Consider the following 25009-nt stretch of genomic DNA (forward strand, 5'->3'; position numbering starts at 1 on the left):
TCAATAGGCCTAGATGACAGAAAATACCCAAAAGTGACACCATTCTAAAAACTGCACCCCCCAAAGTACTCAAAACCACATTCAAGAAGTTTATTAACCCTTCAGGTGCTTCACATGAACAAAAGCAATGTGGAATGAAAAAAAGCAAAAATTAAATTTTACCTAAAAATGTTGCTCTAACCCAAATTTATTCACTTTTAGAAGAAATAACACAACAAAATGGACCTCAAAACTTGTTCCCCACTTTCTTATGAGCGCGCCGATACCCCACATGTGGTCATAAACCTCTGTTTGGACAAATGGGAGGGCTCGGAACAGAAGGAGCAATATTTGAATTTTGGAAAGCAAATTTGGCTGAAATAGATTGCGAGCACCATGTTGCATTTACAGGTCCGCTAAGGTACCTAAACAGAAGAAATCCCTCACAAGTGACACCATTTTGGAAACTAGACCCCTCAAGGCTTCTATCTAGGGGTATAGTGAGCATTTTAGATCCACAGGTACTTCACAGATTTTGTTAACGTTACGTTGTCATATTGAAAATTTTAATAATTTTCTCAAAAATGTTGCTTTAGCATCAATTTTCTCACTTTTTCAAGAGGTAATTCCAAAAATTTGACCTCAAGGTTTGTTAACCACTTTTTTATGAGCGCGGTGATACCTCACATGTGGTCTGAAACCTTTGTTTGGACAAATGGGAGGGCTTGGAACGAAAGGAGCAATATTTGAATTTTAGAAAGGAAATTTGGCTGAAAAAGATTGCGGGCACCATGTCGCATTTGGAGGTCCCCTAAGGTACCTAAACAGCAGAAACCCCGCACAAGTGGCCCCATTTTGGAAACTAGGCCCCTCAAGGAATTTATCTAGATGTTTGGTGAGTACCCTGAACCCCCAGGTGCTTCACAGAATTTTATAACGTTGAGCCATGAAAAAAAAAAAATAAAATTTTACCACAAAATTGTTATTTCAACCAGGTAGCTTTTTTTTTTACAAGAGTAAAAGGAAAAAATTCAGCATAACATTTATTGTGCAATTTCTCCTGAGTTTGGCGATACCTTATATGTGGTGGAAATCAACTGTTTGGGCGCATGGCAGGGCTCGGAAGGGAAGGAGTGCCATTTGACTGCAAAATTGGCTGGAATCAATAGCGGACGCCAGGTTGCATTTGGAGAGCCCCTGAGGTGCCTAAACAGTGGCGGTCCCCCACAAGTGACTTCATTCTGGAAACAAGACACCTCAAGGCTTTTATCAAGGTGTATAGTGAGCAGTTTGAATCCACGAGTACTTCACAGAATTTGATAAGCTTAGGTTGCCATATTGAAAATTTTCATTTTTTTCACAAAACTGTTGCTTCAGCATCAAATTTCTCACTTTTTCAAGAGACAACAACAAACCGTGGACCCCACAGGTTGTTATCCAATGTCTTATGAGCACAGGGATACCCCACATGTGGCCAAAAACCTCTGTTTGGATAAATGAGAGGGCTTGGAATGGAGGGAGCACCATTTGAATTCTGGAAAAGTTGAAATAAATTGCGGGCACCATGTCACATTTGCAGGGCCCCTTGGGTACCTATACATCAGAAAACCCCCACAAGTGACCCCATTTTGGAAACTGGATTTTATTCAGGAGTATAGTAAGCATTTTGAATCCACAGGTACTTCACAAAAATGTTGCTGTAGCAACAAATGTCTCACTGTTAGGCTATGTGGCCATGATCCAGCGACACGGCATCTAGTACACAGTGTCAGCCTCCTGCAGAGATGTGAGTGTTGTCCACGGGAGAACGCAGCTGCCCAAGCCCACGATTTGGGTTCAGGCCGCTGTGGAGCTCTATGCTACCTGCACAGAACACTCATCTCCGCAGCATAAATTGACATGCTGAGGCTCGGGAAGCTGCGCCACAGGTCGGTTTATGCTGCGGAGAAAAGAAGCACATTGGGCATGGGATTTCTAAAAATCCTTCCACTGTGCTTCTACTGCACAACGCAGCGTTATGGACACAGGGAAAACACTCTGCGCCCAAAACGCTGCAAACCCTGATTGTGGGCACACAGCGTAAAATGCTACAATGGATGAATGGATAGATGTCAAACAAATATAACGTCCCATTCCCCTGCATATTCTAAGCTGGCGCCCTTTAGTGCCTTTCATGTGGCACTAAAGGGTGCCTAGCCTTGTATTTAGCCCCCCAAAAAATTAATAATTAAAATAAACGACGTGGGGTCCCCCCTATTTTTGATAGCCAGCTAGGGTAAAGCAGACAGCTGTAGCCTGCAAACCACAGCTGACAGCTTCACCTTGGCTGGTGATCAATTTGGAGGGCTCCCCAGGCGTTTTTTAAAAAAAAAAAAAAACGTGGGGTCCCCCCCAAATTAGATCACCAGCCAAGGTGAAGCGGACAGCTGGGGTCTGGTATTCTCAGGGTGGGAAGAGCCATGGTTATTGGACTCTTCCCAGCCTAAAAATAGCAGGCCGCAGCCGCCCCAGAAGTGGCGCATCCATTAGATGCGCCAATCCTGGCGCTTCGCCCCAGCTCATCCCGCGCCCTGGTGCGGTGGCAGACGGGGTAATATATGGGGTTGATACCAGCTGTAATGTCACCTGGCATCAAGCCCTGGGGTTAGTGATGTCACGGCATCTGAACAGATACCCGACATCACTAACCCAGTCAGTAATAGAAAAAAAAAAGACAAAAAAAAAATTTATTTGAAAAAACACTCCCCGAAACATTCCTCTTTTACCAATTTATTGAAAATAAAGAAATTCCGGTCGCTATAATCCATTTTGGAGGTCCCGCGCCGACTCTGGATCTTCTAGAATATGGGGGGCACGTTCAGGGAACGTATCCCCCATTTTCTGGAAGAGCAAGCTCTCCATGAGCAGTGTGGGTGCAGTAATCTGAGAATACTGCACTCACACTGCCCCGGTCCAACCTAGGGCAGAGTGACCTGCAGTAACCTCATTCCAGAATATGAGGGGCACGCTCACAGAACGTACCCCCCATTTTCTGGAACAGCAGCCTCTCCATGTGAGGAGTGTGGCTGCAGATCACTGCACTCACCCTCCCCCGGTCCACAGTGGAGCCTGTGCATCAGCGACGTCAGCAGGATTCCTGCTTGCAGGGATCCAGCTGACAGCCGCTGTCTGCGCATGCGCCGCCAGCATTGAAGAAGAAGGATGCGGCGATCGCGGGCCCGGAGCGGCAGACAGGTAACGTATAACCGGGGGCTTGGGGGGGGGGGGGGGGTGACGGGGGGTGACGGGGGGTGACCTAGTGGGACCTGGGGACACCTTTCTGCCGCATGTGACGTGTCACATGCGGCAGAAAGAGCAGAATGAAGGCGGCCGCGCGCTGTGCGCCGCCATCTTCCACGCTCCGGAGGGGGGAGGGGGGAGGCGGCTCTGGAGACCGGAGGGGGCTCCGGTGACCAGAGGGCTCCGGTGGACCGGAGGAGGGGTCAGGGGGAGGACATTTCCCTCCGATCTGAAATGTTTGATCATTTCAGATCGGAGGGAAATGACTGCAGAGCCGGCGCCGGCGGCAGTTTTCTGTGCGCTTCGGCGCCATTTTGGATGTCCGGTGGGGGTAGGGGTGGGGGTGGGGGGACTCTCCGGTACCAGGGGCTTTGGGGGCACTAGGGGGTTAGATTTCTTTCTCATCTGACATGTTTGATCATGTCAGATGAAAAAGAAATCAGTTTTACCGGCCATTTCTTTTTTTTTCATGTGTTCGTCGGTATACGGTGTATACCGCCGATCACATGATCGGGGTCCAAAAAAAACACCCCGATTCATAATCTGGGGGGTCTCAGCTACCCCCGGTAGCTGAAACCCCCGAGATTTTCGGTCGCTGGGGGGCGCTACAGGGTTTTTTCGGGCCGCCGCTTTAAAGCGGCGGAACAGAATAAGTACCCTGTTTTGCCGCCGCTTTAAGTCGTACGGCCGTCGTTATGAGGTTAAGTGGTGAGGAAAAATTCTGAAATTTGTCAAAAAATAAGAATAACGCTTCTGGAGTGATTTTCAGAGACCTGTAATGTTCACATTTTTCGGGATCTGGGGCTCAGGGATGACTTATATTTTGCACCCTGAGCTGATGTTTTTAGTTATAGCATTTTTGGGTAGATATGACGCTTTGATCGCCTCTGATTGTATTTTATTGCAATGTTGCAGCGACAAAAAAAAAACAATTCTGGCATTTTTTTTTCTCATTAACGCTGTTTACTGATCAGATTTGTTTATTTTATATTTTGATAGAGTGTGCATTTCTGAACTCAGCGATACCAGATATGTGTACTTTTTTTAATTGTTTCATTTTCAATGGGGAAAAAGGAGGGTGTTTTTGTTTTTTTTCCTCATATTTTTAAATCTTTATTTTTCTTTACACTTTTATTGATTTTACTAGTCCCCTTAGGAGACTTGGCACTGTGACCATCTAATCGGAACTTCGTCATGACAGACACAGGGGTCATCAGTTGACCCACGTCTGTAATGACAAACCATCGGTGCCCAATGATCACGTCACAGTGCTGCCGATGGGTGGAGATCACTGAAGGCATGGGTTAAATCCTGCTGTCAGACATTGACAATGGGATTTAACTAGTTAATAGGTGTGGGTGAATCTCCTATCCACCCATGCCTGTGAGAGGCGCATGTCGGCTGATTAGATCAGCAGGGAAACAAGGTTTGCTGCATGAGCTTGCATCAAAGGGAGGGACATGTTCTTGGATGTACCAGTATGTCCAAGGTCGTGAGGGGGTTAATATTATGCTATATCATATTATTCTGTTTAGATAAGTAGACTTATTGGTGCCATAATTTTATATGGCAAGCAAAATAGTAAGAATAGCTGTGTGGACACTTTGATTTTACTTGCAGTAATTAACACAAATAAATGTAGGGTTGCACTAAATTAAAATGTGAATGTTTCAAGTAGTTTTATTTGTGAAACTTCAGGGAAGTAATTTGTATCACTAGAGCAAAGTGTTTCAAATAAGTTTATCAAATGAGAAATATGTACTGAAATAGTTTAATGGAAATTAAAACTTCTAATTCTGTTTCCATTGCCCAGGTCTTCTGGAGATCAGAACAGTAGCAGCTGGTGGGATAGTGGCAATCAAAGGAGTTCAAAGTGAATATTTTCTAGCCATGAACAAATCTGGAAAACTCTATGGAAAGGTGAAAAAAAGTCCCTATACTATATCCAAATCATTACTTTGATTTTCTTAGATAATTAAATGCTACGCAGTCAGTAATACAATCAATCTAAGTAATTAACATATACCTACCCATTTCATCCCCAGCACCCCATCCCTGATCCTCCCTGATGGTCCTCCATCAATCCTACACTTGGTTGCAAATATCACAATCTGTATACTCAGCCTCACCACTGCAGCCAATCACTGGCCTCAGCGGTCTCATGCCATATACCGCTGCAGCCAAAGTAAGCAGAAGACCAGAGGGGAGAATCGAGGATGTGGCACTGAAACTACGGGGATAATATGGGTGAGTATATATTATTTTCTTATCATAGCACTATTTTCCATCTGTTTAATTAACTCACCTATCCAAAGTACACTTGTATTTGTTTTTGCACAAATTTATCAATCTGCTATGATACCTAGTGCCAAGCTAACAGTAACATGTAATGTAATATAGTAAGAGATAAAAAAGTAACATGTTTTACATTCATTTGCAAAATAGATAACATTCTGTGCTGTTTTTACTTTGCAGAAGTTTTGCAATGAAGACTGCAACTTTAGTGAGCTAATGCAGGAGAACAAATACAACACGTACGCATCAGTAAATTGGACCCATAACGGGAAGGAGATGTTTGTTGCATTGAATAATAAAGGGTCTCCAATAAAAGGAAAGAAATCCAAGAAAGAAAATAAAAGCTCTCACTTCCTTCCAATTCAAACATCCTAACTATTATCAGTTCCAGCAGAATATTTTTTTACCTTAATAATATTAATAATTATAATAATAAATACATACAAAAGAAAAAGCTGGATCTACTACTGAAAATCCGAACAAGCTGGACTTGCACATGTATGTGGAGGTTAAAGACTTCCACCAGAGAAAAAAAAGAAAAGGAGGAGAAAAAAAAAAACTTTCAAAATATACCCAAAACAGGATATAGCTAAATACAAGTTGTAAAAATTCTACAGAGATGTACAAACATATCTTAGTAATAATCCAGGGGTATTATTTTTGTTAAATTATCCAACCCCAAAGAAGGAGGATTGACTTGATCATCTGATGATTTATATTTAAAATGTAAATCTGCTTGTCAAATATGGCTGCTAAAAACATGTTTTATTTTTTTATTTTTTTTAAAAAAGCAGATAATAGTGTTATGTAAAATATGTTGGACCATGAGGCTGCTGGAGTGATGTCAGATTTTCAAGTCAATTCTGCATGTAGACACTGAGCTGAACCTAAGCAATTCTTAGTGAAATAACTATATGCACACCATAATATAAAACAAATTATAGTTTTACCTTTGTGACTATGGCATTCACAAATATATTCATCCTCTGAGGGTATCCCACCATTGTTATGAATGCCAGATGCTGCTCATATTTTAAACCAACAGTACTACATTACTCACTTGTCTATGTGCAGTTTGGTCTACCTATGGAAACATCCATTTCTTGCAATACTGACCTAATAAAAATATTTCAGTTATAAAACATTCTCTTTCTTAAACAGTTGTTCATGTAAGTCGCAATTTGTTTTGTTGGTTGAAAGGGGAAATATTTAACACAGTGGTCAATTGGAGAAATGCTTTATAATTTATAGGGGTTCATCTGTACGATTTTATTTGTTACGTAAATATTGACTAAAGTAGAAAGTAAAATATTTAATGAACACCTCTGAAACTGATGGCTATGGTATTGGGATGGATTTATTTTCTAGAATGTCCTATATTGCTACATAGCTGACATACGTTGTAATGTCAGTGTTCTGTACCTGACCCATCAGTGTTGAAAGATTGGAAATAGTGATGAGCAAACACAATAAATTATTTGGGTTCTGGATATTCATAGTGATGGGCGAACTTGCAGATATCCGGAAGCAGCAAGACTAACCGGACTTAAAATGAATTGTCTCCGGCCTGGAATTGATCCCGAATATTTGTCTGGGACCAGAATCCGGCGCATAAAAATGGTGGTAGAAGCGATAGGAGAATTAGGCCATGTGCCCACGGGCGCTCGTACCTGCGGATATATTCGCAGGTACGGCCGCATGTTTCCCGCAGCTGCCCACCGGCATCCGCAGCTATTTTTAGCTGCGAGTTTCCAGCATAATAGCTGCGGGAAACATGCGGACTTTCACGTGATTTACCTGCGGACGTCCCGGCCTCTATCTCCATAGCGGAGGGCCGGGATCTCCGCAAGTAAATCCGCATGAATAATTGACATGCAGTTAGGTGCGGCTGAGGGATCTCCGCAGGAGATTCCGCAGCCGCACTTTCCGCAGCGTGGACACAGACACTCCCCATGTCCCATAGGGTAACATGGGGAGTGCCTGTACATGCTAGAACTGCGTGCGGATTTATCTGGAAAATCCAGAAAAATCCGCAGGTTTTCCGCAGCAAACTCCGCAGCAAAAAGCTCCCGTGGGCACATGGCCTTAGAGCAAGCGCTCTATACTTAACGATTCTCCGGCACAGCTGTAACTGCTTCCAAGCCACTTATTCTTCTCCCGGGGCCGCTCATTATTGCTCATCTATATTCACTGCTTCCCCCACCCACCGGCAATCTTGGCGTCTGTGATTGGTTGCAGTCAGATGCCCCCCCCGGATCCTTTTGAAACCGCCCACCATGGATACTTTTACAGTTCGGGTCCGCCCACAACTAGTCATGAATAATGAACCTAATGCAAGTCAATAGGTAACCCGAGCATTTTTCTGGGAAATCTTCAAGAAAAATGCTTGGATTCCCCATTGACTTGCAATAGGTTTGTTATTTGTGATGAATACTGGAATAGTACTAGGTATTCAGTACAAATATCCCGAACCCAAATATTTTAGTATTTGCCAATCACTAGAAATACAGTAAAATTCTAGCTATACTGGTATATTTGGTATATACTAGTATAATTGTCCTAGTTATCAAATCTGCAAACATATGTAAGTAGCTGTTCAGACTTGGCAGGCAGCACATTCGAAAATGTATTTCTCAACACAGGCTACTAAGCAGAAATGTTAGAAACAGGTTTGTAATGTGCAATTTGTTTTTCAAGAAAGAATTTATACAATGTTTGTCATCAAAGGGGTTTTAGAATATTAAAGGGGTTGTCGGACAGTATTTTTTTTAACCAAGAATTGATTTAATATAATAAACAGAGGAATTCTCACCTTCCAGTGCCCTTATGGATACAGCGCAGTCTGCCCTGGGGTCTTTGCCAGCTCAGGAAGCAGCACTGATGTAGTTTGTGACTGGTTTTAGTGGTCTAGTCAATAACAGAGCGCATTATCAAAGAAGTCTCTGAAAACGTGCTTGTCAAGTCACCTGACCACTGTTGCAAAATATAGGCTACATCAATGCTGGAAATTGTGAACTGGGCACACATCACTACCGGAGCTGGCCCGCACTGGATCCATGAAAGTGCTAATGCCTCCGCTTATTATTTTTAATCAATTTTTGGCAAAACAAAAATTAATGTTGGTCAACCTCTTTAAATAGATAAACATGCAAAAATAACTTTTACCACCTGACAAATTCAATGCAGCTACAGCGTCACCACTATGGTTTTCTTGCACAGTCTTTGTTTACCTTACTGCATTGATGACATCCCCATCTATTCTATATAATGGACAAGGCTAAGGTCCAAGACTGGCTGCAGGAATCACATGGGTAGTCAGGGAAGTCATCACTTCATCAAGATAAACAAAGACTGACAGGTACCACCAGAGCAAATGGTGTAGGATAGGCTGTGGATTTATCTGGTGAGAATAGGTTATTTTCTTATTTTTTCCATTTTTTCAACCATTTGGTAAATTTATTTTTTTGATCTAGGAACATAAATGGAGCTTAATATTTTCATTACAAGACATTAAAAAAGGATCGAACTATTAACACTAAAAACAAGGAAAACATCTTTTTTCCAAAATCAGAATTATGTTGCATTTTATATATCCAGGTAAAAAAAAACAGAAACTAACATATCACAAATGAAATGAAAAGATTGAGTGTGCAAATTAACATCATAGTTCTTAAGATAAATAATGCTAAATAACCCTTATAGCAATCATTCCATTTACATTCCATCCGACTATTACTACAAACAACAAAGAACACTGAACAAAAATATAAACAACCACTTTTGTTTTTGCTCCCATTTTTCATGAGCTGAACTCTAAGATCTAAGACTTTTTCTATGTAAACAAAAGACTTTTTCTCCCAAATATTGTTCATAAATTTTAGAAATCTGTGTTAGCGAGCACTTCTACTTTGCCGAGATAATCCATCCAACCTCACAAGTGTGGCTTATAAAAATGCTGATTACAGAGCATGATTATTGCACAGGTGTGCTTTAGGCTAACCACAATTTTAAGCCAATCTAAAATGTGCAGTTTTATCACACAGCACAATGCCACAGATGTCGCAAGTTTTGAGGGAGCATGAAATTGGTATGCTGACTGCAGGAATGTCAACCAGAGCTGTTGTACATGAATTGAATGTTCATTTCTCTAACATAAACCATCCCCAAAGGTGTATCAGAGAATTGGGCAGTACATCCAACCGGCCTCCACAGACCACATGTGACCACACCAGCCCAGGACCTCCACATCCAGCATCTTCACCTCCAAGATCATCTGAGACTCCCAGACAACTGCTGCAACAGTCAGTTGGCATAACCAAAGAATTTCTACACAAACTATCAGAAGCTATCTCAAGGAAGCTCATATGCATGCTCATCGTCCTCATTGAGCTCTCCAACTGATTGCAATTCGTTGTCGTATCCAACTTAAGTTGGCAAATGATTACGGTCAATGGTGTCTGGCAATTTGCAGATGTGTTCTCTTCATGGATAAATCCTGGTTTTCACTGTACAGGGCAGATGGCAGACTGTATGTATGGCGTGGTATGGGTGAGTGGTTTCCTGATGTCAACATTGTGAATCGAGTGGCCCATGGTGATGGTGAGGTTATAGTAAGGGCAGGAATATGTTATGAACAATGAACACAGGTGCATTTTATTGATGCCATTTTGAATGTACAGACACACCACAATGAGATCCTGAGGCCCATTGTTTTGCTATTCTTCCATGACTATTACTTCATGTTGCAGCACGATAATGCATGGACCAATGTTGCAAGGATCTGTTCAAATTCCTACAAGCTGAAAACAGCCCAGTTCTTCTATTGTCAGCATACTCACTTGACATGTCACCCATCCAGCATGTTTGGGATGCTCTGGAGCGGCGTATACGACAGTGTGTTCAGGTTGTAGACAATATCCATTAACTTCACACAGACATTGAAGAGGAGTGAACCAACATTTCACAGGCTACAATCAACAACCTGATCAACTCTATATGAAGGAGATGTGTTAAACTGCGAGAGGCAAATAGTGGTCACACCAGATACTGACTGTTTTTATGACACCCCCCGGACCCTCATAATACTGTAAAACTGCAAATTTTAGAGTGGCCTTTTATTGTAGCCAACCTATGGCACACCTGTGCAAAAAGCCACAGCTGTGAGGTGGATGGATTACATTGGCAAAGAAAAAGTGCTTACTAACCCAGATTGAGACAAATTGGTGAACAATATTTGAGAGAAAATGCATTTTGTATACATAGAAGAAGTCTTAGATCTTAGAGTTCAATTCATGAAAAATGGGAGCAAAAACATGTTGTGTTTATATTTTTGCTCCGTGTATAACATCACCAAAGGAGATCATCATCATCCATGGTTCAAATAAGAATGTAGAATGAAAGATTCCTCTATTACTGTATGTGCAATCCAGTCACTGATAAGTTGATGACTGTAAAAATATTGATCACCTGCCCAACAATTTTAGTGTTTAAGAAATAAATATGAATTACTATGGCAGCAATTATTTCTGCACACAAAAGATTTTAGTTATTCACAATTATTTCAAATAATGCCCAGAATAAATAAATTTAGAAACAGGAATGTGTGCAATATTATGTAAGGAGAATGTGTTATTAATACAGCCCCGATTGAAGCAGCAGCTGTTTTTGCTCTCAGTTGATGGAAGTATGGCTTTGATAATCCTGCATATCAGCTGTTATGGCCGGGGATAGCTGCACGTTGCCAGGCATTTCTGCTGCAGTAGTGGCAGAGGAAATGTAGTATTCCATGACAGTCATGTAATGAATTGATAGGCTTGGTAGGGAAGGTACCTTGTCCTAACCTTAAGCAGAGAAATATCTTAATCGAAAGCTCCCCTCTATATGTCCATATCCTCTAAGGTCAGTAGAGCTGTAGAGGAATACTATATACACTGCAAGGTTTTATAATGTGAGAATCAATCAAAAACATTTTATCATATTCAAATTATCTTCTCCTTGACTTTGGACACCTAATGAAAATAAAAATATATGTGCACCTCCAAAGTACATCTAAAACCTGCAAAACATTACATACTGGACTTGGCTGGAATGAGTTGAAGGGGTTGCCCACTACACGTCGACAACAATAGCCTCTAAAGTGATTCACATAAAATAAAAAAACATATACACACCAACACCACTCCAGTGTCCGTGCTGAGTTTTTCAGTTTTTACGTGACATGGTTATGACTTGTGACAGCTGCAGCCAATCCGCAGCTGCTGATCTACTGCAGCCTTTCAGTATTTTATCAGAGCAGACTTCTGTTCTGATGGAATCATGAAGGCTGCGGACAATCAGGCGAGACCGAAAAACAAAGTGCTGACGTAGGAAGAGCAACACTTGTCTGGAATCTAAATATATGGGTTATTTTATATCATTACAGCCATGTTAACAGTTAGTATGGGCAATTTGTTGAGTAGTAGACAACCCATTTCAGTGGCTAAATTAAGGTGGTGGTGGAGGAGGAGTGGAGTTGTGTAAGACATTTGTGTGAAAGTCCTTCTTTAAGAATATATTCCATAATTTTCTTTTTCGAAAACTCAGTAACTTTTGTTCATTATCCTAAAACACATGCCTGGTTCAGACTCCCTTAATCTCTATGGCCCCAAAAACACATAACAGAACTGTAACCCTCAATGCCCTGGAATTGTTACAGGTCCGAAAAAAAAACCCCCACAAAATGGGAGAGCTACAAGTCGGTTTATTGCCTTTGTCTGCCTTGCATAAAAATACATAAATATTTGGCAACCATAAAATAATGTAGCATAATTTCAACAGCAACTAATAAAAAAAAGTTGGGTAAATAAAGAATATGTACAGAACTAATATTAGAAGTTAAACAATCACAACTTTTTGGTCATAATCATTTACATAATAAAGTGTGGATAAATGATCCTTTATCTCTCAGAAAATATAACAAAAGTTCAACTGACTTGTTTTATATGTAATATAAAACTATACTTTGTTTAATTGTTCTTAGAACATATAGCTTTCAGCAGTTATTAATGCATTCTGGTTCATAGCATCAAACTATATTATAGTTGTATTTGAACATTATTGTTTTAAGTTATTTAAACTGATGTTATTTATATAAAAAAGAACTTATTAAGCTGTATCTGTCTCATATGCTTTTAATTCTACAAAATAACAAATCATAACGGGAAAGTCTGGCACAGCTGAAATTTCTTCTCCCCAGTGACTAGACGCCATGTCTGGTACACAACTCTGCTGCCAGCATACACTGGATGGCAGACAAAAATGAGAGCTTGCGGCAACAGTAACGATAGATGTCTCAGAAGGAACAATATAAATATGCAAATATCCTACGCCCCATAATAATCCAAAAAAATCACTGAAAAGATAACCTAAAATAAAATTGAGATTGTTTTTGGGATACAAAATACAGGCATTATTTATATAAAATAATTTGGTTCACAAATCAGCATGTTTCTCTATGTAACCCCAAATCTGAGATACTGTTTAATCACCAACTAATTCCATAACAACTTTATTGCAATTAAAGGGTTAATTCCATCTTCATAGATGGATACAGTTGAATAGCGGTTGTAAAAACAAGCACTTTTACAATAAATGGCTTGTTAAAATTTGCAGCCATTCTTAAGATAGTAACACTTTTCTTTTCTCTTGTTTATAACTTGTTGCCTAGGAGAACCACCACCACTGCCATCTAGCTAATAAGCACTGCACTTAATCTGGCCAAGGTTATTAGGAAACAGTGTTTTCCAACAATCCTACCAGCGTCAAAATAGTGGTTAAAGCTCAATAGGAAAGAGCTTGTAAGCACTGCACATGTTGTACTGTCTTGCAACAGTGGTAAGTTTCCAAAGCTGAACCCTGTTAAAAATTAACTTTTAATAGATAAGTTAAAAGGCCCAAAAAGGACACACATGTAAATTAAAATTGAACAAGGTACCACAATAGGTCAGGGGGCAATAGCACTATATGGAGAGAAGGTATGCACACCAGTGACTATGTAAGGGGAATATATGAAAAGCAGAAACTGCTGTGTGAATACTGACATGAAAAATTCAATAGCTATATGTAAGAATGAAAATATGAAAAATGGAATCTGCATTACTGCCATGAACATATGAATAAAGAGAAATTTAGCTATTGAATTGATCAATGCAACAGAGCCCCAACACTACGCCAAAGTATTTCTCTACGTTGGGGTCCCTAGCTTGTGTGTGTCCTCTCATGCAGTTAAAAAACTTACCATGTATGGGAAGCTGAGACCCAGGCTATATATACGTATAATGTGGACTGGCTATTGGGTGGGGCCGGGTTCACAAACGAAAAACTTGATTGAGGGGGCAATAGCAGTCACATGAAGATATCACAGATACAGTAAATAATACTCGCATGCTAGGAAGGAAAAACAGAGAATAACCCCTTTCAATCAATAAGTATTCAAGGGCAAATGACCCTAATAAGCCCTAGAAATCCCTACCTAGCAATGTAGGGTGTGACACCATAACTGTTTTGGGTGCCTCCATTCACTGTCGGGATGCCCTAGGCCAACCCTACAGTGACCCTGTCCAAAATGACACACCAAAGATAATAAATTACTTATCTGAATTTCCAAAAAACGTCCCGACGCGTTTCTCCCTAGTTTCCATTATACCAGGGTTCATCAGGGGAACAAAGAAAATTAATACTCAGGAGTCCCAAGTCCAGGGACTCCAGAAGAAGACAGCTGTGTGCCAAGATCTGGAAATGAGGATGATACCTGAATGTGCAAGAGCCACAGCCATCTTTATACCAAGGTGAAGATTGGAATTGAGGCTTGGAACACTCAATCACATGATCGGAAAAGGGGAGGAGTTGCATAATAACCCGTACACCATATAATAAAAGAAAAAGAAAAAATTATCCTTGTTCCCCTGATGAACCCTGGTACATTGGAAACTAGGGAGAAGCGCTATAGTAAAGTATTTTATTAGACTAAAACATTTTTTATAAAAAGTATAGTATAACAAAGGTACTTAAAATTTCACTTATCACAACTTCACTTCCAAGGGCCACATAAAATCTATATATTTCATAAATATCATGTAAAACACTTTTGAATATAAACATAATAGTAATTAAAATGAATATATTAAAACTGAAAGTGAAAGTTTGGATAGAGCCTCGGAGAGTGTCTGACACCCATATTAGTCCAATTTTAGAATATAGCTGCCCAGTGAAAAGGTTTTTAATAGCTGCCACAGTATTTCAGATTGGTGATTCAGGCTGAACTTGCTGTAATACGATTCTTAAATCCTATGGTCAATATGAAACAATTATAACCCAAGTAGTATGTGGTTAACCTCTTTACGACCAAGGACGTAATGGTACATCCTAAATCATGAAGGGGTGATCACCACCGGCTGCTGCAATGATCTGGCAGTGATTCCCACACGTCTGCTGATTTGAACAGCAGACGTGTGCCTTGCAGGAGCAGGTGGATCCGCAATCCATTCATGCCTGTTAACACCTTAAATTGTGCTGTCAAAATGTGACAGCGTGATTTAAAGTACCGCAGCAGGGAACCCTCCTTTCCCCGCCGCCATCGGAGGTCCCGTGACGTGATCACAGGGAGCCGATGGTTGCCATGGTAGCACAGGGTCATGTGATGGCCCATGTTGGTATCATGACGTAGTTCCTGTTACACCTGACAGAGCGGCGGCTGTAACAAGAACACAGCATTTCTCCTGATCAGAGAGATGCTGCTCTGATGAGGAGAAATGAATCAGCGATCAGACTGCTGATCCTTTTAGCCCCCTAGGGGGACTAGCAACATAAAAAAAGTAATAAAAAAGTTTTAAAAAATAACCTAAAAGTTCAAATCACCCCCCATTTGCCCCATTGAAAATTAAAGTGTTAAAAAAATAAAAAAGATACACATATTTCGTATCGCTGCGTTTAGAAATGCCCGATCTATGAAAATATGAAATCAATTAATCTGATCAGTAAACAGCGTAGTGGCAAAAAATTCCAAACACCAACATTTTTGGTTGTTGCAAATTTTGCGCAAAATGCAATAACAGGCGATTAAAACATAGCATCTGCGCAAAAATGGTACCACTAAAAACGTCAACTTGAGATGCAAAAAAACAGCCATCACTGAGCCCCATATCCCGAAAAATGAGAACACTATGGGTTGCGGAATATAGCGCAAAAAGTGTGCAACATTTTTTGGGACAAACTTCAGATTTTTTTTTAACCCCTTAGATAAAAGTAAACCTATACTTGTTTGGTGTCTATGAACTTGTACCGACCTGAGGCATCACACTGTTTTACCATATAGTGAACACAGTGAATAAAATATCCCAAAAACAATCATGCAATCGCACTTTTTTTGCTGCTGTAAATTTTTTTGCCATTTTCCAGTACACTATATGGTAAAAGTTATGGTTTAATTTAAAAGTACAACTTGTCCCACAAAAAAACAAGCAAGATTGACGTAAAAATTAAAAAGCTATGGCTCTTGGAAGAAGGAGAGCAAAAAACAAACAACAAATGGAAAATCGCCTGGGGTGAAGGGGTTAATACCAGTCCTTTTGCAAATTTGGTTGTAAATATTAAGGCTGTCCGCATTAATATTTACGGCCTTAACATCAGACTTACTGTATCTACTCAATTTTTGTATTGGAGCAAATTTGCCAAAATCTACTGTAGCTACAGCAGAACTATAGGGGTAATAGAGCTATGATATAAAAATGTATGATTTATAAAGATGGGAATAAAATTTTAAATTGTAAATATATTTTCCTCCTGATATTTCAGATTTAGCCTGCTCTTGAAATGTCTGCAGATCGGTGAGGTTTCGCACCCCAGGACCCTCAACAATTGTGCAACAGACCATTGAGGAATGCACAGCTCAGCAAACAGGAGCCCATTGCTGCTGGCTGAGAGCCCACACAGACTTGGAGACGGATTTAACAGAAAGCATAGACTTTGTAGGCTTCATCAGAAGCTTGTTAATTAACTGAGGCTTTCTGTGATGCGGAGTACAACTGTACTGGTCACCAGCTACAGTACATAGTAAAACGGCCTGCAAGGGCTAAATTTTAATTCTCTGATCAAGGAAAGTGCTTCTTTCTCAAAACATGCTGGACTCAACTTTTACTAGCTGTTGATATCAACCAAATATTATTAGTTGTGGACTTTGAAGAGGCGCCACTAGCCTGGGATTGTGAAGTCCCACTTAAAATCTCAGTGGTCTTTCAGGTTTCTAACGACAGTGACCTACAACAGCATAAATTACAAATAACAATCCGAAGTCATCACGTCGGGTCATAAGATTAGTGCAGATGTGCTATATGGTATAGATACACTCATGCTTATGAAAGGGTGCAGTTTGTAGATCAGTAGTACTACAACCAGATTAGGTATAATACCATTATAAATGAATCCGTACAATGAACATGGTGGTTGTTAGAGGAAGTTTAATCATACATGTGCTTTCTTTTAATAGATCTTAAATAGCAGCAATCAGCAGGATTTTCCCATATAACCTAAAGCCAGTGCCATACTGGCACTATCAGGATGATTCTATACATACCTTTAGTTGTCAGCTAGGATGTATAGGTTTTGAAACACAAGCAAGTAAAGTTTGTAAAATGAGCAGCTTTTTGAATTACAGCAGCCTCTGATCAGCTGATAGCTGGGGTAGGTATTCATAGTGATTCCCACCCCCCTGTCTATCCATCCTCCACCTGTTATTTATGCTAATTCTATAATATAATTATTTTACTATGTGACTAGAAGGACCTGTGCTGATGTCATAGCCATGTGACCAGAGGGGGCTGGGCCTCAGCCAACATCGCTGATACCAGGAAGCAACATTATTTTTCTGTTGGCTGAGGCTCTGCCCCTTCTGGTCACATAGATATGACATCAGCACAGCACAAAATTACTTTTATATTACTTTTTTGCTGATATTGGTGAAAATGTAATAAAAAATAGATGTCTATTTTTCACTATTTTCATTTTTTTTACACCCAGAAAACATCACTAAAATATATATATTACATTCTGTTTTCTGTTCCATAGAAATTATTTTTATACATTGAAAATATTTTTTTGTCAAAGAGGACGGAGATAGAAATAACTATTTAGACTGGTGGTGTCTTTTTTTTGCTTTAGTTTATTTATTAATGTTTTTCTTTTTTAATTTAATTTACACATTGTGCTTAAAAGACCTTGTGGGGGAGTAGTAAAGGGGAGTTATTTTAGCAAATTAATACATTATTTTATTGCTGATTTTCCCTGTAACAGGGCCTGGTAAATTAGCCCCAGTTACAGGGGAATTTCAGCCCCTTGCAGGACTGACTGGGAATCAGGAACCAGCCGCTTTGGATTCTTCCATACACCAAGCAATTATATTTTCACTCGGTCCTGAGGAGAAAGCAGGGTTGGTGCCACCGCTTTCTAATTTTATATACAAATGCTGATTCAGCATTGTGCAAACACAGATTGGGAATGTAAACATGATAATAAATCAGTTATAGTCTCTTTGGGGAGTCTGGCTGTGTCGGACAGCCAGCTTCCCACCCCCACAGCTGCCACTCCTGCAAGCGCATACCATGCAGTGACATTTTAGAATGTCAATGCACAGTAATGTGTGGACTGCCTAGACATTAAAAATCTATAGGCAGTTCTGAAGTACTTAAAAAACAAGGGATTTTTCATTTTTTTTTCTTTTAATTATTTCCTCCCCTTCTTCCAAAAGCAAAACATTTTTATAATTGTTTTTCTTGACATAGATATGAAGGCTTGTTTTGCAAGGCACACATTGTAGTTTTGAATGACACCCTTCATTTTACCATACATTGAACTGGAAAACAGATAAAACAAATTCCAAGTGGAGTGAAATGGTGAAAAAATGCAATTCTGCCATTGTTTTTTTTTTTATCCATAATCATAATTATCAAACCACCAATTATTATTATGCATTATAATTACGCAAATGGTGTCCATTTATGTACATAAAATATTAATAAGGCAATGCCAGTATCCGTTCGTTTATGGACAGAAGTTTGTTCATATATTACAATTGCTAAGTTGCGCCCAGTTATATGTAGAATAACAATCCTTAAACCCGCATCCACTTAAAATGTTAATTATACACAGAACCAAATAAAGTGCAGCGTGCAAACAAGGAATAACAAAATATTTTTATATATGACCCATCACATGATATACCTGCATGTCGGGGAAGAAGCAACAAATTACGGCTGTGTGCCTTAATTCGATCATTCGTTAAAAGAAAAAGGTTTTGGTACCATGTTAGCCAGTTGAAAAATGATTGATTGCTCTCAGTGACAGAAACAAAATTAAAATTTTGTAGTTGTGATACCTTTTAATGGCTAACTAAAATAAAAATAAAATATGATGTTATAAAGCAAGCTTTCAAGACATCTCAGGTCTCTTTCTCAGGCATGGTATGACAAAATATCTGAAGAAATCTGTATATATTTGTGTTTCTTCAGATATTTTGTCATACCATGCCTGAGGAAGAGACCTGAGATGTCTAGTAAGCTTGCTTTATAACATCATATTTTATTTTTATTTTAGTTAGCCATTAAAAGGTATCCCAACTACAAAATTTTAATTTTGTTTCTCTCACTGAGAGCAATCTTAATTCGATCAGCAACGTTGGCGTGTCCCTCCTGGTGGCTTCTGTAAATTGGTTAGTTAACTATTTTGTGCATTGCACTCGTTTAAAACTAGTGAAACCATAATTCTATGGGCCATCCAATATGGATCGTGCTTCAAAATCAAGCTGAAACAGGGAAGAACTTTTTAAGGGTACGCTCCCTAGAGCATATAATATGATCGAGTGCTATCTAATGTTTTATCAGATAGCACTCAGACCAATGTAATACTATAGGGCAATGCAGATCTGCGATTTGTTTCTTATAACCGGCATGAGAAAACAATCACAGCATGCTGCGAGTGGCTGCAGTATTTGGATCACACATAGATACAAGCCTATGGGTGTATTTGAAACATAGGACTGTCCTTGGTTGCAGTGCAGTCTGAATACCGAGGCCACAAGCCATGGAGAAATTAAACCACTATGATGATACCAAATTTATGTAGCTTTATTTATGTTTCTTCAGCGCTCTATTGGGAGACCCAGACGAATGGGGTATAGCTACTGCCCTCCGGAGGCCACACAAAGCACTACACTAAAAAGTGCAAGGCCCCTCCCCCTCTGGCTATACCCCCCCGTGGTATCACGGGTTCTCCAGTTTTAGCTTTGTGTGCGAAGGAGGTCAGACATCCACGCATAGCTCCACAGATTTTAGTCAGCAGCAGCTGCTGACTATTTCGGATGGAAGAAAAGAGGACACATATAGTGTCCCCAGCATGCTCCCTTCTCACCCCTGGATGGTGTTGTAAGGTTGAGGTACCTATTGCTGGTACGGAGGCTGGAGCCCACATGCTGCTTTCCTTCCACATCCCCCTGAGGGGCTCTGAGGAAGTGGGATCCTGCCGGCCTCAAAGCTCTGACGCCGGGCTCCATCCACAGACCCATTTGAACCTGCTGGATACGGAGCTGGAGTACCGTTCAGGGACATGGCCCTGCACCATTACAGGTACTCTGTGTCCCCGTACACACAGGCACAGCACACTCCAGACTTGCTGGGTGTGCTAGTGCGCCGGGGACAGTAATGGGTTACAGTCACTGCAGCTTTGCTGAGTGACTTTGTGTTTTGGGAACTACCGCGCCGGACGCTCCGGGAGCGGCGGCGCGGCTGGGACTTGTAGTTCGCCGGGGACTGGGCGCCGACCGCGCTTTTACGGCGGCGGCGCTTATAACTCCAGCCCCCGGCTTCTGCGGCCTAGTGCCGCTTCGTTCCCGCCCCCTCCCTGTCACTCAGGGAAGGGGACAGGCGCTGAGCAATCAGCAGCGCCGAGGGCTGGAGCCTTTTTACATGCTCCAGCCCTCTCACTGCACTCTGTCGGACGCCGGATTCCCGCTCTGCCTTGGGGGCACGCCCACGGCCCGCCCCTACTCACACGAGCTGGGGAAGAAGCCGGCAGCCATTACTGCAGAGCTCGGGGCACCAAGGCAGGACAGTGGCGATCATACACCCGCTTATAGGCGGGCGGTAAGAGGCACAATAGTGCTGACCACGATTTAACTGCAGTGTATACATGTGTTGTTTTTAACTACATAGGTCGCTATATGCCCGCTGGGGAGCGACACATCAGCAGCAGGAAAGCAGGTGTGCTAAGGCACAGGCTTTCTAGGCTGCTTGTATTGCACGACTGAGGTGTTCATTTGTGTTTATGCTGATATGCTATACACTGCACTGTACAGTCGCTAGTATTAGCTATATTCTTCTGGAATGGCTAGACTACAGCAGCAGAAAACCAAGGGTGCTGGGGCACAGGTTTTTTTCTATGCTGCTTGTATTGCATGGGCTGCAGTGTGCATTTGTACTTGTGCTTGTATGCTATACATTGCACTGTATGGTCACTCTTCTGGGCTATATTCCCCTAGATGACCAGTCTACAGCAGCAGAAGAGCAGAGGTGCCAGGGCACAGGCTTCTATGCTGCTTGGATTGCATGTGCTGCAGTGTTCATTTGTACTTGTGCTTGTATGCTATACATTGCACTGTAGGGTCACTCTTCTGGGCTATATTCCCCTAGATGACTAGTATACAGCAGCAGAAGAGCAGGGGTGCCAGGGCACAGGCTTCTATGCTGCTTGTATTGCTTGTGCTGCAGTGGTCATTTGTACTTTATGCCTGTATGCTATACATTGCAATGTACGGCCACCAATCTTGGCTATATACTTCTAGATGGCTAGTCGGCAGCGGCAAAAAAGCAACACAGATTTCAGTGCTGCTTTTACTACATGGGATGCTGTTCATGACACCGTCCCATTGTGTGCATGCTCCCCTGTAGCACGTCGTTTGCCGGGGTCTCTAGCACTTCGTCTGCCGGGGTCTCTACTAGTTGTGGCCAAAGAAACCTCCTGTCAACCCTGTCCATGGACAGGGACGGAGTAGTCATAATATAGAGACTTGCACCCATGGGCAATCTACTTGAACAAAAGGCAGCTCTTCAGGGCTTTGATACTGACATCGCTCTCAATCCGGATACACCGGGTGGTAACGCCATACGGAATGATCCTATACCGTCCATCAATGGAAGGTTGGATCTTTCTCCCTCAGCTCCCCCAGTGGAGATAGGAGACGAACAGGAGAAGTTCCTTTTCAGTGTCTCACGCAGATATTGAGTATTTTTCTAGCCACGCTGACTTCAGAGAAGCAGTCCAGGAACACCACGCTTACCAGATAAGCGTCTTCTCCAAACGTTTTTAGGATACACGTTATCCCTTTTTTCCCCTAACGTGGTCAGCGCTGGACCCAGGGTCCAAAGGTGGATTCTCCAATCTCCAGGCTTGCATATAGAGCCATAGTTGCGCTGGAGATGGGGCTTCACTTCAAGATGCCATTCACAGACAGATGGACTCTGGTTGAAATCTGTCTAGGAGGCTATCGGCGTGTCGGTTGCTCCGGCATCCACAGCCGTATTGGCAACTTAACCTTTTCTGCTGTTCTTGCGCAGCTGACCTTGAGCAGGGACATCTGTACCGCAGAGGCGTCCGTAACCCCGCAATGTCTGCACTGCGACTTACCCGGTTAATGCTGTCCTAAAAGTACAGTCGAGGTTTCGGTCCTTCCCAAGTTCCGGCAGGTCCCAATTGTCCTCGTGCAAAATGGCTACAAAACCTCAGACGGGCTCAGATTCCGGCCGGGCTCAATCTCGCCCAAGGAAGGCAGTCGGAGGAACCGCTACCAAGGCGGTCTCCTCAGGACTCTCAGCTCTCTCTCTCTCTCTCTCTCCGCATCCGCGGTTGATGGCAGACTCCCCCGCCTTTGGCGACATTTAGCTGCCACAGGTCACAGACCGGTGGGTGACGGACATTGTGCTCACGTGCACAGGACAGTGTTCTGTTCTCGTCCTCCGACTCCATTCTTCAGAACGGCCCCACCTCTCCACCGAGCAGATGCCCTGCTGCAGGCGGTGGACGCTCTAAGAGCAGAAGGAGTGGTGATCTCTGTCCCCCCTCAGGAACGAGGGCGAGGGTTTGTACTCCAATCTCTTTGTGGCTCCAAAAATGGACGGTTCCTTCCGTCCTGTTCTGGTTCTGAAACTGCTCAACGAGCATGCGAACGCCAGGCGGTTCCGGATGGGATCCCTCCGATCCGTCATTGCCTCAATGTCTCGAGGAGACTTCCTTGCCTCAACAGACATCAAAGATGCCTATCTCCACGTGCCAATTGCTACGGAGCACCAACGTTTTCTACGTTTTGTGATAGGAGACGAACATCTTCTGTTCGTAGCTCTGCCATTTAGTCTGGCGACAGCCCCACGGGTGGGCACCAAGGTCATGGCAGCAGTGGTAGCAGTCTTGCACTCTCACGGACACCCGGTGATTCCGTACTTGGACGATCTACTCGTCAAAGCAACCTCCCTCGAGGCATGCCAACGCAGCCTGAATGTTACGCTGGAGACTCTCCAGACTTTCGGGTGGATCATCAATTTGGCAAGGTCAAATCTGTCTCCGACTCAATCACTAACGTATCTCGGCATGGAGTTTCATACTCTATCAGCCATAGTGAAGCTTCCGCTGAACCAGCAGCGTTCACTGCGGACAGAGGTGCAGTCTCTCCTTCAAGGCCAGTCGCACCCCTTAAGGCGCCTCATGCACTTCCTAAGGAAGATGGTGGCAGCCATCGAGGCAGTTCTCTTTGCGCAGTTTCATCTGCGCCAACGGCAATGGGACCAATGGGATGGGCAGTCAACCTCCCTGGACGGGAAGTCTCCCTTTCCCTGACGGCCGAGGACTCTCTGCAATAGTGGCTTATTCCCACCTCATTGCCATAGCCCCCATCCTGGGCAGTGGTCACGACAGATATGAGTCTGTCAGGGTGGGGAGCAGTTTGTCTCCGCCACATGGCTCAGGGGACGTGGACTCAGCAGGAGTCCACCCTTCAGTTCGATGTGCTGGAAATCGGGGCAGGGTATCTTACCCTATTAGCTTTCCAAAAGTGGCTAGAAGGGAGCAGATCCGAATCCAGTCGGACATCTCCACAGCGGTGGCATACATCAACCACCAAGGAGGGACACGCAGTCAGCAGCCTTCCAGGAAGTCCGGCGAATCCTCATGTGGGTGGAGGACACAGCATCCACCATATCCGCAGTTCACATCCCGGGCGTAGAAAACTGGGAAGCGGGCTTCCTCAGTCGCCAGGGCATGGACGCGGGGGAATGGTCCCTTCACCCGGACGTGTTTCAGGAAATCTGTTGCCGCTGGGGGGGGGCCGGACGTCGACCTAATGGCGTCTCGGAGGTCCCGGCATTTATGGCACGATCGCGCGATCACAGAGCTCTGGCGGCAGACGCCTTAGTGCAAGATTGGTCGCAGTTCCGGCTCACATATGTGTTTCCACCTCTGGCACTCTTGCCCAGAGTACTGCGAAAAAAATCAGATCCGATTGCAGCCGCGTCATACTCGTCGCACCAGACTGGCCGAGGAGATCGTGGTACCCGGATCTGTGGCATCTCACGGTCGGCCGACCGGGGTCACTAACAGACCGACCAGACTTACTGTCTCAAGGGCCGTTTTCTCCATCGGAATTCTGCGGCCCTGAACCTGACTGTGTGGCTTGTGTGTCCTGGATCCTAGCGTCTTCAGGATTATCCCAAGGGGTCGTTGCCACCATGAGACAGGCTAGGAAGCCCACGTCTGCTAAGATCTCCCACAGAACGTGGAAGGTTTTCTTAATCTGGTGCTCTACTCAGGGAGTGTCTCCCTGGCCATTTGCATTGCCTATCTTTCTTTCCTTCCTACAATAGGAGTTAGAAAAGGGCTTGTCGCTAGACTCCCTCAAAGGGCAAGTCTCAGCACTATCCGTGTTTTTTCAGAAGCGTCTAGCACGTCTTTCTAAGGTGCGCACGTTCCCGCAGGGGGTTTGTCATATCGTAACCCCGTACAAGCGGCCGTTGGATCCATGGGATCTGAACAGGGTTCTAGTTGCTCTCCAGAAGCCGCCTTTCGAGCCTCTGAAGGAAGTTTCCTTTTCTCGCCTGTCACAGAAGGTGGCGTTTCTCGTTGCGATCACATCGCTTCGGCGAGTGTCTGAGCTGGCAGCTCTGTCATCCAAGGCTCCCTTCCTGGTGTTTCACCAGGACAAGGTAGTGCTGCGCATCATTCCGGAGTTTCTCCCTAAGGTAGTATCCTCGTTTCATCTTAATCAGGATATCTCCTTACCGTCCTTTTGCACTCATCCGGTTCACCGGTATGAGAATGATTTACGTTTGCTAGATCTGGTGAGAGCACTCAGAATCTACATTTCACGCACGGCGCCCGTACGCCGTTC

General features: G+C 42.9%; 2 protein-coding genes across 3 annotated transcripts in view; one reads left to right on the top strand and one right to left on the bottom strand.

The window, feature by feature from the left end:
* Positions 1 to 6695, top strand: part of FGF7 (fibroblast growth factor 7) — a 100359-nt gene extending 93664 nt beyond the window's left edge. For both annotated transcript variants that reach the window (XM_075342756.1, XM_075342757.1), the window contains exons 3-4: positions 5072 to 5178; positions 5734 to 6695. In XM_075342756.1, coding sequence (XP_075198871.1) covers positions 5072 to 5178; positions 5734 to 5928 — 302 coding nt within the window. In that variant the 3' untranslated portion in view covers positions 5929 to 6695. The remainder of the gene's footprint in view (positions 1 to 5071; positions 5179 to 5733) is intronic.
* Positions 1 to 25009, bottom strand: part of FAM227B (family with sequence similarity 227 member B) — a 756766-nt gene that overhangs the window by 549859 nt on the left and 181898 nt on the right. The gene's annotated exons all lie outside the window — the stretch shown is intronic.

The sequence above is a fragment of the Anomaloglossus baeobatrachus genome, chromosome 4 (assembly GCF_048569485.1).
Source record: "Anomaloglossus baeobatrachus isolate aAnoBae1 chromosome 4, aAnoBae1.hap1, whole genome shotgun sequence".
Taxonomy (NCBI): Eukaryota; Metazoa; Chordata; class Amphibia; order Anura; family Aromobatidae; genus Anomaloglossus; species Anomaloglossus baeobatrachus.